General features: G+C 36.9%; 1 protein-coding gene across 1 annotated transcript in view; it reads right to left on the reverse strand.

Moving 5' to 3' along the window:
• NECAB1 (N-terminal EF-hand calcium binding protein 1) overlaps positions 1-13,937 on the reverse strand; it is a 170,464-nt gene that overhangs the window by 81,736 nt on the left and 74,791 nt on the right. Inside the window, exon 4 of the mRNA XM_011937068.1 lies at positions 7,534-7,559. Within this exon, the coding sequence (XP_011792458.1) occupies positions 7,534-7,559 (26 nt within the window). The remainder of the gene's footprint in view (positions 1-7,533; positions 7,560-13,937) is intronic.

A 13,937-nucleotide genomic window follows, 5' to 3' on the forward strand; every position in this document is an offset into this window, starting at 1 on the left:
AATAAATAATATAGTGGATTTGTGATTAAAATTATAAGTATGGAACATGAACTTATCCTAAACTAGTAAGTTGAAATATATATATATGCAAAATCTTATATTTACTTATAGAAATCTATACATTTCTATAATGAAAGCAAAATAGCTTAACATAAATTTATATATTGAGAAGATCTAGGGTTTTCAGACACTAAAAAATGAATAGTTCTCACCATTCCTGTGAACCCTTCCTTGGATGAACTGTAGTTTATTACTGTCTCTCTTTAATGTGCCACAGTATTTGTGGAACTAAATTGAAATGATAAATATAATCACATATAAGCCACTTGAGATTATGGGAATACATTTCAACATGTTTGATGGAAGCCGCATTGATTAATTTATTTAATGCTCTAGGAAATATTTGTTTATACTGAAATTAATAGCAACTGGAAAGTGCCATTGACTGATAAATTAATTAATGTACAGACTTCTTTTGAGAAGAAAATAAACACAGGTGAGCACTAAATTAATTCCAGATCATGGGTGTCAAAATACTGTCTGTATACACTTAGGTTAAAAACAAACAACATATTTTTGACAAAAAGTAAAATGCATTCCTTAAAAACAATGTGGTGCAAACTATCTCTTATAAAGATTCTTTAGAAAGTGATTAGTTGGAAGACAAATAAGAAAGTATTTACTCCCTAAATACCTGCTTCAAAATAACATTTTAATTTGTGGTTATGATGTTGACTTTTTGATAAGGTTGACAAATATGTCTAACTTTATTTGTGCAATTATTTATAACAAAGGAAGTCCCTGTGCAATTATTTATAACAAATGAACACTCTTCATCAACCAGCGAGCAGTTAATGTGGCTGTAGAATATTCATAAGTTGGAAAAATAATGAATATCAGAATTGAGTCTATACTATGTTGAAACAAGCAAAAAGCATAAAAAAAAGCCAAAAAGTGAAGCTGTTACTTCGTTTTTATTTTAAAACTTGTATAATAATGCCTCAAAGAGGATGTGATAGGGGTTTTAAATGCAAGTAGACAAAAATATAAAGTGAAAATATGCTGTGCCTATAATCTCAGCATTTTGGGAAGCCAAGGCAGAAGGATCACTTGAGCCCAGGAGTTTGAGACCAGCCTGGGCCACGCAGCATAGTGGTATGTGCCTCTGATCCCAGCTACTTGGGAGGCTGAGGTGGGAGGATTGCTTGAGCCTGGAAAGTGGAGGCTGCAGTGAGCCGTGATAGCATCACTGCACTCCAGCCTGGGCTACAGATGAGACACTGTCTCTTTAAAAAAAAAAAAAAAAAAAAAGAATGTGAAAACAAAAAAATTGATGCTAAAAAAGCAAGTCTCTCTCTCTATCTATACATAAATATATATAGACTATATATAGAGACTATATTTATCTATAGATAGAGAGAAGTAAAGCCACTTTTTAAAATAAATATTTCATTCATAGACAAGATATTTGGCTTAATTAGTAAAGGTTCCTGGAGAGAATTTAAGTTGTCTTTCCACTTTGAAATTGGACCTGTGCACACAGATTCAGGCATATGCTGATAAAGCATATGAGAAAAACAACGACTAGAAGCTTCAGAACTGACACCTATCTAGACTTCATTATTTCTTTCCTTCATTCATCCATGTGTTCATCCCAACCCTCCAAATTAGAAAAAAGGAACAATCACTACATAGTAAACAAAATGACTGAAAAGGAAGAGAATTACCATACTCAAGTCATGGATAGGAGCTTAAGTTGGAAATCTAAGTGTAAGGGTTATTTTGAGGTGGTGCAGCTCAGTGTCACTAAGGCTGTTTTATAACTTGCTCACTGAGGGATATGGGTCAGGCAGTCAAGGCAAGGGGGCTCCAATAAACTCAAAGAGGGAAGTTAGATGAAAGAGCCAGACACATCCAACATAGATAAAGAGAGATAACTCCCCTCCATTTCATCATAGTGAGTGTTCACTTACTCATTCTGTGGCCTAACATACCTTTACTTAGGGCCTTTTATGTGCTAGGTGCTATTGTAGGAGCTTGGAATACAAAGGTGAAAAGACAGAAGCCCTACAGTCAGAGAGGAGAGATAAACATTCCAAGCATTCCAAGAAACAACTGCAGTACACATAATCATTGTTAAAGACAATGGTTTGAGAGCCCAGATACAAGGTGCAATCCAAATAGAGGATAAAGCAGGAGAATTGCTTGAACCAGGGAGACCGAGGTTGCAGTGAGCGGAGATTGTGCCACTGCACTCCAGCCTGGCCACAGAGCGAGGTCCTGTCCAAAAGAATGCCCAAGTCTGCCTGGGTGAGTCAGAGAGGACTTCTTAAGAGAAACACCACCAATGGCTCAGTTAACAGATGAATAGGACTGAACTTGCTGGATACTCGGAGGAAAGGCATGGAAGCAGCTGTTTTCCTGTCATGTTTGCAGGAGTATGTGTAGTTCAGCACTGCTAAGATATAAAGAACAGGACTGGAACATATTTGAGAATGGGAGGCAGCAAGGAAACATGCTAAAAATCAGTGATGCGAGACAAAGCTGTATGTGTTGGAAACAGTCCTTGCCAGATGCTCTTTGATCCTCAAGTCTAGGTCAGTGTTTTTGACCACCTGATTCAGAATCCTCTTGTACCTCACTGTTCAGTTTGTTTTGTGGACCAGCAGCATTAGTTTCACCTGGGACCTTGTTAGAACTTAGTGTCCTAGACCCGCTTCCAGTCCTGTTGAATCACAATCTGCATTTTAATAAGACCCCCAGGTGATTTGTAGGCATAACCTAAGTTTGAGAAGCACTACTCTAGGGTATTTGTTAGACATTAAGATAACTGAGAAGGTCTCATCTAGTAAATCACAATATTTGGGTTGAGGGTGAGGTTCCCTAGGAGATTATGATGCAGAGTAAATCTGAGACCACTATGGGCAATGGGAAGCCATGGAACAATTTTGAAAAGGAGAGTGATATCCTCAAATTTTCCTATCAGAAAAGGAAAGGATGCACTAAGCATGATTTGGGAATGTTGGTGACACCATCAAGAGAGAAGGGAGGCATCAATTGCCAGGAGGGATTTCATCACACAGCTAGGACTATGAGCCATGCCAAAGCTGTGAAGTGGAACGAGGGGTGGAGTCCAGAATTTTGCAGCTCTGCAAACTCCAAGATGTGGCAGGCAGGAGGGAAGGACAGTGACATCTTTGGAAGTGGCTGAGCTTTGACTAAAGTTTTATTCCAAGTTTCTCGTGTTTCTCTTTTGAATCACAATGCAAGTGTGAGTGGGGCAAATGAATATTGTCCTTAAGTCATGGCATTAGAAAGAATGATTTGGAACAAATACTGATTCTTTAAAATGCTTTTCCTTTGGTAACTATAATAACTTCCTGGAGAAAAGAACTATTTTGTTGAAACCTGTATGTGGGCTTCATGAACTTGAGCAAAATAGAGTTGTACTGCACATATGGCAATATTTAAAAACCAATCCTCATCAGTTTAAGTGAAGTATCATTGAAAAGTAGTGTCTGAACATTAGGTATGATGAAAAAGTAGAGCACAATTTATAAGCAGATGTAGTAAGCCTGTTATCTGTCAGAAAGCAGGCCATATTCTCATGGATATCCAATGTACCATCTTCTCTACTAAAATGCTAACAATAAATTAGTTTCTCCCTTTCTTTCTATACTTAATCAGTGGTGTTGCATTACCAAACTACAGTTTTGTTTTGTTTTTCTATCCTGCACCTTAGTCTTTCAAGTTGTTGAGTTTTCAGATTAGCTTAATAATTCTGTCAGAAGCAAAGGACCCACAGCTGCCACAAAAGTCTCAGCAGAAACTGGTCTCACAAAGTATTCTCATGAGTTCAGATGAGTCTTATCTAAACTTCTCAAGTAGTTAGAATTTCTCAAGTCCTTAACTTAGAAATTCTAGGTCCTTAACTTAGTAACTGACTAGGTAGAAAAGAAAATAATTGAGACGAGAGAGAGTGTTAAAACCCACATGTTCCGAATAGGGAGGTCAGTCAGATCTAGAAATGTGGGCTATTTTGAGGGGATGCAGATAAGCGACACTCAAACTCTCATATCTCGATCATCAGTGACATGTGCCACTGGAGGAGGACACAGCAGTCTGGAGGAGCGCATAGAGCCTTCTGATTTCCTAGCACCCAGACTTGCTGGCACAGGTCTCTCAGCACTATCCGGGCTCTGCCAATGCAAGCTGGTGCTGCTCTGCAGCCTGGGTGCTTAGTGCACAGCTACTGAAAGGAACCTTGGGTATGAAGGGAATAAGCTTTTATTCTGGAGTTTCCCATACCCTCAGTTTTTAATCCATCTTATTTATAGACTTCATATAACTTTTAAAATAGTTTAATATTTGATACATAACAGCCAGCTAGATGAGAAATTATGCTATTAAATATATTCAACCTTGCTCACAGATATGCTTTCTTACAGATATGCTTTCAGATCAAGCACATTCATTGCAATTATTCTTCACCCATTTATAAATATTTCAACTACCTATTCTTAACTACCAACTTCAAGATCTGCAAAACGGTTCAGTAAAAATGAGTAAGGTTATGAAAACAGTCATAAACAGGGTAGGGCCAGGAAAGGTAGTAATTACACTCCTGAATGCTTTAGATTGGAGCTAATTATGGTAGAAATACAAAATAAAAGCTTTAATGCCAGAGTTCAAACACAATTGCCTAATTAAAATTGAGTTATGTATTGACTGATAGTGATAAGATATGGCAAAAAAAATGCATTTAGGAAGGCCTTCACAATTGTATGTGAAGAGTGGATAATTTTGGCACTTCTATAAACTGCTGGTGGGTGTGCACCTTAGAGAAACCTTGATTGAGGCATTACATGTTTGGGAATCTACTAACCAGAATTACTTGAACATGAGTGTGAGAATAATGTATATGAGAATATTTACTTCAATCCTGTTTTTCCCATAGAAAGTTGTATTCAAATTGAAAATCCATTAAAAGGAATTTGATTGAAAAAATTTAAGGAACATGAGACACTACTCAGCCTTTAAATAAAATGAAGGAGAAGGGGATGCAATTGTACTAATCATATAGTATAATCACTGTTGGAAGAAAACAACAACACATACACATATATATCAATGTCAATATACACATAATAATGTCTGGAAGAATATGTTCCAAGTAATAGTAGACTTCAGTATTGGGGACGACAATGAGTGGCAGAGAAGATTGACATATTAGCTTATACGCCTCCATAATTCTGTTAAATTTTAAAAATAGTAGTTATGTATTACTTTCACAATTAAAATTACAAAGACATTTTTTTCAAAATAAATATTTTAAATTCTAGGTCCTTAACTTAGTAACTGACAAATTAAGTAAAAGCCTCAGAATTAAAGTTTTACATACCTGCAACTTTTAATTGGGTTCTAGGAAAGAACATATGAAATCTACTTTTCATGCCAATCAAGTTCTGCCCCTCCCACGCACAAGGGGGAATTTGTGCCGGGTGTGAATTGACATATTTCACTTGCTAACACTGAAGCATTTGGCTTTGATTAGAATCCAACTTAAATATTTACTTTATATTCAGAAAATAATGAGAAATGAAATGACACTCTGGAGATTAAAATGCATATTCTTGAACAGAGAGGGGGAGGATTATAACACACGACTGTGAATACAATCACTGGATTTAAAAAACACAGAAAAATTCCTGTTGAATTAAAGCCCCACATACCTATTCCCTAACTAAAACTATGGGGGGAAAATCATAGTCAAAGCTTTTTCCATAAATACAGGATAGGCACCTAATCCAGTTCCCCTATTATAGAAAAAAGGCATAGTTTTAAAATATTTTTTTCAGGAGAAGAGTAAGTGGAGCTATGCTATCATACTTTAAAATTTGAAGTACTTTTAAGGGAAAATAGATGATAACACAATATTCCTTAATGAAAATAGGCAGGCAACATAGCAATTAAAGAAGAACCACTTAGTGTTTTTATCTTAAAAGCCCTTATAACAGTTTGCTTTGTCATCAGCTGTGGCCCACCCAGGCAAAGTTAAGTGAAAAACAAAGAATAGACACAAATGAATGATTTGAGGAAATAATTACTTTGGTCTGACATAGCTAGACATTTTAGGGAAATGGGTCTGCCACCTTAATGAAATTAGCAAGATAATCTCGTGTTTTCCATTTTATCTTTTCACTTCACTGATCAGGACTGTGTGCACATAGATGAGAGTGGACCATAACTTGGCCTTTACAGTGACTGCTATTCATGATAAAGCCTCATGGCAATGGTCCATATGGGCACTTTCAGGTACTTAACCATGTGTGCACAATGCTACCATCTGACTGTGTCTGAAAGAATGGCACAATTTTCCCTGTTGGTATTTCATAACTAACAAAAGCATGACCTCCTTTGGTACCAGAGTACCTTGCTCCTCCATAAACGTATTTTGAATTTCAGTTGGATTTTCCTCCCTGAACATGAGATGGACACTATGCTAGGATAAGAAGCATGAATTTTTTTATAATCATTGGAAAATCTGAAAGGTCATGGTTGGATATTACACTCATTTTGTTCAGTTATTGCCTTGAAACCCTGTATTCTGATATTTTGTTATTATATAACATCTTTTGATGTTGCTCTACCACTTTGATGAAATGGAAAATAACCACTCATGAATATAAGAAAATGGCCTTTTTGATGATTTTGGTAAACTCTAAAACTGTAAGAATTATAAGATATTCAGGAAGTGCTGGTAGTTTCAATGAGGAGTTATCAGAGAAAACTCAACTCTAACTACCAAAAATGTTTTGAGCAGCCTAGACAATAAGATCAAACTTGGATAAAAGTATTATCTTAAACATTTATCTTAAAACATAAAACATTAAACCTTCCAGTATTCAGAGAAATATAGCTGTTTCAAATTGAATAGTCTCATAATGTTCCATTTTTTCATAAAATAGTAAAATATAAAAATGTTACCTTTCCATATTTCTAATCTTTAACTATTGTTCCAACCATAAAGATGAATAAAATAAATGGAGAGGCTATTAAACCAGACATTTGCAAAGATTTATCTGTCCCCATTGAATCACTTGTTTTGCAAGTGACATTTAAAACTCCAGAATGATTTAGGCAGGTATGAGACAAAGTTATTTTTACATTTCAAGAAGACAGCTTTGTGAAATAGTGACAAAAGGCTTGTGCAGAGAGTAATGAAGTTGTGTTAAACACCAATTTAAAAATATATTCAAACTTGTGGAGAATTTGCTCTTGTGAAACTAATGTGCTGATCGTAATAACAAATCTTCTTCTATGTACAAACTAATGAGGTCCGACTGTTTCTGGAGTGAAATACATGGATATTTTGAGCAAAATTCATGGATAAAGATAAATGCCTTGAGATCTCAATTAATTTTTCTTTTTCTAGAACTCCAACGTTAATTTCAAGGTTGATGTATATCAAACAATACTCTTTTTGCTTCTTAAACAAGTAATGGGTTTGACTGATCTTAAAGAAACACTTACCACATAGTTCTTCTGTGTCAAGATTGCTGAAACAATGAAAAAAAAAACAGTGTTATTACTTTGGTAATATTTTTAGCTAAGTTTTTAAATAGTTAAATACAGTTAGTCTCCAATCTATGTTATCAATTGATAGTATGTATTTAGGGTATTGCTCTTATAAATTCTACATTATTTAAGTAGTCATAGGTCAATTTACAATGATTATGTCAGATTCTTTGGACAAATAATTCCTGATATTTGTGTTTTTCTCTGCAACATGATGGGAAAAAGAATGCATTTTGGTAAAGAATGTAGGCTCTGCAGCCAGAATGCCTGAGTTCAAATCCTGACTCTGCAATATACCTTCTATGTGACCCTGGATACTTTACATTTCTGTGTCTCAATTCATCTGACCCAAGATGGGGATAATAATAATTTCTGGTTGATGGGATACTGTAGGGTTTAAATGAACTAATACATGAAGCACTTAACTGTAATTGGCACAAAGTAGGCACTTGATGAATGTTAGTTATCATGAGCCCTGACTTGATAGAAATGCTAGAATTCCCTTCCTAAATTCAATCTTTGAGGTAAGTTTGATTCAATACTTATTTCTAAAACAAAATAAGAAATTACATGACTAATCAACAATATAAACCTATTACTCTTAAGAAGGCAAATGCAAAACATCAAGATGAAATGTTAGCAAATATAATACATGACTATAAGAATAATGTCCTTTACCAAGAAAGGTATGGTACAGGAATGCAGATGGTTCAATATCAGTTAATAAATCAATATAACTTATTACACCATAACTTAAAGGAAAAATGATCATATTAACAAATGCTAAATGAGAGTTTCCTAAAAATTTAACAGTAATTCATAAGTTTTCAAAAGTTTAAATGAAACAGAAATAGAACTTAACCTTGTAAAGATGCTGAAGACTATTAAAGAGCAACTGCTAACATTAGTAGTTAACTGAAAATCTTGACTTTATATAGTTGTCACATGTCAATGCTCAATGTAAATATTCTTCCTAATCCAGTTGTCCTTTAAGTAGTAGCCAGGTTTGCTAACCAGGAGAGGCATTGGTATAAACACTCCAAACATTGGGTGCTTTTACGAGCTCTGTCACTCATTTTTAAAAGTTATTTTAAACTCAGTATTTCATTCTAGACACTAAATATTTGATCTTCGATAAATCATATCTTCATAACTAAATGAATGTGTTTGCAAAGTAATATTTGCCACCAGGTAGAATATGTTAAGTCTTCTCCAGTAATTTTGATGTGGGCTCCTATTCATTCATTCATTCCACAAACATTTATTGCTATGTTCCAGGCATTATTCTAACTCTCATAGATGTATGAGGTTGCAATAGATACAAAGATGTATCTGTCAGATTACTTGTCTCTAGAATCTCAACTTAGAGGTAGACTCACACAGCATGTAAATAATTTTAATGATAAAATAGTTGTTATGAGGGAAATAGAGAATTGGCAAAAGGTGTCAGGAAATATATCATAGAAGATAAAATTGCCAAGCTAAATCTCAAACGTTAAATTGCTGAGCTAAATCTCTAAACAGGAGTAGAGGAGACAGGCAAAGGAAGAACATTCTGGTTAAAAGAAACACCGTTTGTAATAAAAATTAAAAGTATGAAGAGAATGTCATTAAATTTCAGAAAACCGAGTAGATTTTTTAGTTAGAACATAGATCAATAATGAGAGAATGGAACTAGACAATAAAAGGCCTCATATGATAACCTAAGAAGTTTCTACTTTACCTTTCTGTCAATTTGTAATTATAGAATACTTCTTAAAAGGTGAATAACATGGTTATATTTGCACTTTAAACAGGCCACTGACAGGTTCTTGGTTGGACAACGTATTAGTCTGTTCTCACATTGCTATAAAGAACTACTGAAGACTGGGTAATTTATAAAGAAAAGAAGTTTAATCGATTCAAGATTCCACAGACTGTACAGGAAGCATGGATGGGAAGGACTCAGGAAACTTACAATCATGGCAGAAGGCAAAAGGGAAACGGACACCTCTTACATGGTGGAAACAGGAGGAAGAGAGAGAGAGTGAATGGAGAAGTGCTACACACTTTCAAAGAACCAGATCTTGTGAGAACTTACTCACTATCGCAAGAACGGCAAGAAGGACATAAGCCCCCACCGTGACCCAATCACGTCCCACCAGGTCCCTCCCCAACACCGGGGATTAGAAATTCAACATGAGGCCAGGTACAGTGGCCCAAGCCTGTAATCCCAGCACTTTGGGAGGCTGAGACAGGTGGATCACAAGGTCAGGAGATCGAGACCATCCTGGCTAACATGGTGAAACACTGTCTCTACTAAAAAAAATACAAAAAACTAGTCAGGTGAGGTGGCGGGCACCTGTAGTCCCAGCTACTTGGGAGACTGGGGCAGGAGACTGGCATAAACTCAGGAGGCAGAGCTTGCAGTGAGCTGAGATCAGGCCACTGCACTCCAGCCTGGGCGACAGAGCGAGACTCTGTCTCAAAAAAAGAAAAGAAATTCAACATGAGATTTGGGTGGAGACACAAAGCCAAATCATATCATTCCTCCCCTATGCCTCCCAAATCTCATGTCCTTCTCACACTGCAAAAGTCTATCATCCCTTCTAACAGTCCCCCAAGTCTTAATTCATTTCAGTGTTAACTCAAATGTCCAGGTCCAAAGTCTCATCTGAGACAAGGACAGTCCCTTCTACCTCTGAGCCTGTAAAATCAAAAACAAATTAGTTACTTCCAAGATACAGTGGGGGTACAGGCACTGGCTAAATACTGCTATTCCAAAAAGGAGAAACTGGCCAACACAAAAAGGGCTACAGGTCCCATGCAAGTTTGAACTTCAGCAGGGCAGTCATTAAATCTTAAAGCTCCCAAATAATCTCCTTTGAATCCATATCTCACATCCAGGCCACACTGATGTGAGGGGTGACCTCCAAAGGCCTTAGACAGTTTCAGCCCTGTGGTTCTGCAGGGTCCAGCCCCTGTGGCTGCTTTCATGGGCTGGCATTGAGTACCTGTGGCTTTTACAGTTACAAAGTGGAAGTTGTCAATGAATCTACCATTCTGGGGTCTGGAGGATGATGGCCCTCTTCTCACAACCCCAGTAGGCAGTGCCCCAGTGGGGACTCTCTGTGGAGGCTCCAACCACATATTTCCTCTCTGCATTGCCCTAGTAGAGATTCTCCATGAGGGTTCTACCCCTGCATCAGACTTCTGACTGGATATCCAAGTATTTCCATTCATCTTCTGAAATCTAGACAGAAGCTCCCAACCCTCAGTGCTTGCCTTTTGCACACCTGTAGGCTCAGCACCATGTGGAAGCTGCCAAGGCTTAGGGTTTACACCCTCTGAAGTAACAACTAGAGCTGTACCTTGGTCCCTTTTAGCCGTGGCTAGAGCTGGAGCAGCTGTGGCCGTGATGCAGGGCTCCATGTCCTGAGGCTGCACAGAGCAGCAGGGTCCTAGGCCTGGTCCATGATTTTTCCCTCCTAGGCCTCCAGGCCTATGATGGGAGGGGCTGCCGCAAAGGTCACTCTGAAATGCCCTAGAGGCATTTTCTCCATTGTGTTGCCTATTAACATTCAGCGCCTCTGTACTTATGCAAATTCATGCAGTGTTGAATTCCTCTCCAGAAAATGGGTTCTTCTTTTCTACCACAGGGATGGGCTGAGAATTTTCTAAACTTTTATGCTCTGCTTCCCTTTTAAATATGAATTTCAGTTTCAGATAATCTCTTTGTTCTCATATATGAGCATATGCTGTTAGAAGCAGCCAGGTCACATCTTGAATGCTTTGCTGCTTAGAAATTTCTTCTGTCAGATATCCCAAATCATCTCTCTCAAATTCAGAGTTTCGCAGATCCTTAGAAAGGGGCACACTGCTGCCAGTAACTTGGCTAAAGTATAGCAAGAATGACCTTTACTCCAGTTCCCATCTCCATCTGAAACCACCTCAGCCTGAACTTCACTGTCCATATCACTATGGACATTTTGGTAACAACCATTTAACAAGTTCTAGGAAGTCTCACTTTCCCTCATCTTCCTGTCTTCTTCTGAGCCCTCCAAACAGTTCCAACCTCTGCCTGTTACCCAGCTCCAAAGTTGTTTGCACATTTTCAGTTATGTTTATAGCAATGCCCCACTTCTCTCTTACCAATTTTCAGTATTGGTCCATTCTCGCATTGCTATAAAGAACTACTTGAGACTGCATACTTTATAAAGAAAACAGATTTAATTGACTCGAGGTTTTGCAGGCTATACAGGATGCACGGCTGGAGAGGCCCCAGGAAACTTACAATTATGGTAGAAGGGAAACAGGAAGCAAACACATCTTATATGACAGGAGCAGGAGAAAGAGAGAGAGTGAAGAGGGAAGTGCTACACAATTTGAAACAACCAGATCTTATGAAAACTCACTCACTATCACAAGAACAGCAAGGGGGAAATCCACCCCCATGATCCAATCACCTCCCCCTAGGTTTCTCGTCCAACATTGGGAATTATAATTCAACATGAGATTTTGGTGGGGACATACAGCCAAACCATATCAGATAGAAAAAGGGTGAAAAGGGGGGCAACAGAACAGTTTGCAAGTTATTACTACAATCCAGGTCAGTTCGCAGAATGGGGACTATAATCCAAGTGGCACACAAGGCCAGTCACTGAAGGGGCAAGAAGAAATATTTGAACTTCTATTTGTATTTATATTTACTGTTAAACATTTTTATAATTTTACAATGGGTAAATGTTAATACAGTGGTGCATTTGTATAATTGATAAATCTATATACCTATATCTGGATTGCATGCTAAAAAGCAACAGCTAATAAGGGATTTTGATCAGTAACAGTTTGGAAGTCTAGGAATGATAGACAGAAAAGAATAGATATATGCAAAGGATTCTGAGGTAAAAACCAACAAAACTTGAAAATGTATTAGAGTCAGGATTAGAGAGCTTAGAAATTTTTAATAGCACCATTGCAAACATTTTGGTCATCAAAACATGTTATTTTCCTAATTGTAGTGTTTTCATAGCAGTTCAGACTTGAAAAGGACATAAAAGTTCACCTTTTTTTTATATTTGTTTTCCTCAGAATGGTTTGCAGCTTCATAATGAGATTTATTTTGAATTTCCAAAAGAATGAACAGCCCTAATCCATTATTGAAAATGAAATTACTTGGAATATATCATACAACACAGCAGTTTAGAATAATCTGCATGACATTAGTTCTACTTGTTCCTTAATAAAAGTCAAGGTTTATAAAATACTATAGTGTTTGCAGCCTCAAATATTCCTTTATTCAGCTGTTTTTGTGCTACATTGTTAGTAGTGGGTAGTAAAACACTGTTGCAGAAGGCTTACATGGGTGAATTCTAGTGGAATTCATTTCTCACCATGATATATATATCCATTTTTTAGTAATACAGAATTTTAAAAAGAATACTAATCCATAGATAAGCCTTGTGTACATCTGATAGCATGCAACATTTTCCTGCTGCTACTTATATTTACAGCAGGAAACTCTATTTTAGTGATGCTATCAAATTAAAAAAAAAAAAACTAAATGGAAAGATGAATGCTAGTTACATAGTAAACATATTCCTGTTGAAAGAGAATCAGAGGGTTGTTATACAAGAATGCATTCTCAGTAGATGCCAAAGAAAAGTAAAGAACAAATATGTTAATCCCAGCCTGACTGACAATACTGAAAAGAGTGAAAACAAACTAAATGCTCATTAGATGAATACCTGATTAAATTATGTATCATTGTAAAATCATTAAAATGTATCTAAAGGGTTGTCAATAACTTGGTAAAGCTATGTTTAAAAGCTATGTCAATATTAAGCCAGATTAAAAATAGTATGAATTAGTCCTTTTTCACATTGCTACAGAGAAATACCTGAGACTAGGTAATTTATAAAGAAAAGAGATTTAATTGACTCACAGTTCCACATGGCCGGGGAGACCTCAGGAAACTTGCAGTCATGGCAGAAGGAACCTCTTCACAGGGCAACAGGATAAAGAATGAGTGCCAGCAGGGGAAATGCCAGACATTTCTAAAACCATCAGATCTCACGAGAGCTCACTCACTATCATGAGAACAGCATAGGGGAAACCATCACCATGATTCAATGACCTCCCACGACACATCGGGATTATGAGGATTACAATTCAAGATGAGATTTGAGTGGGGACATAGCCAAACCATATCAGGGCATATATACTATGATGAGAACATGTATTTTTAAAAGCTCAGAAGAAATGAGCAGCAATAGCCAACAGTGGGCCACATTGCTTACGGATGCTAGGGCTTCTGGTGGGTTTGCTCTTCTGTCTATATAATTTTTCATATCTTTGTTTTCTCTAATCATTAGGTTTCA

This window comes from Colobus angolensis, unplaced genomic scaffold (assembly GCF_000951035.1).
Source record: "Colobus angolensis palliatus isolate OR3802 unplaced genomic scaffold, Cang.pa_1.0 Scaffold16, whole genome shotgun sequence".
Taxonomy (NCBI): Eukaryota; Metazoa; Chordata; class Mammalia; order Primates; family Cercopithecidae; genus Colobus; species Colobus angolensis.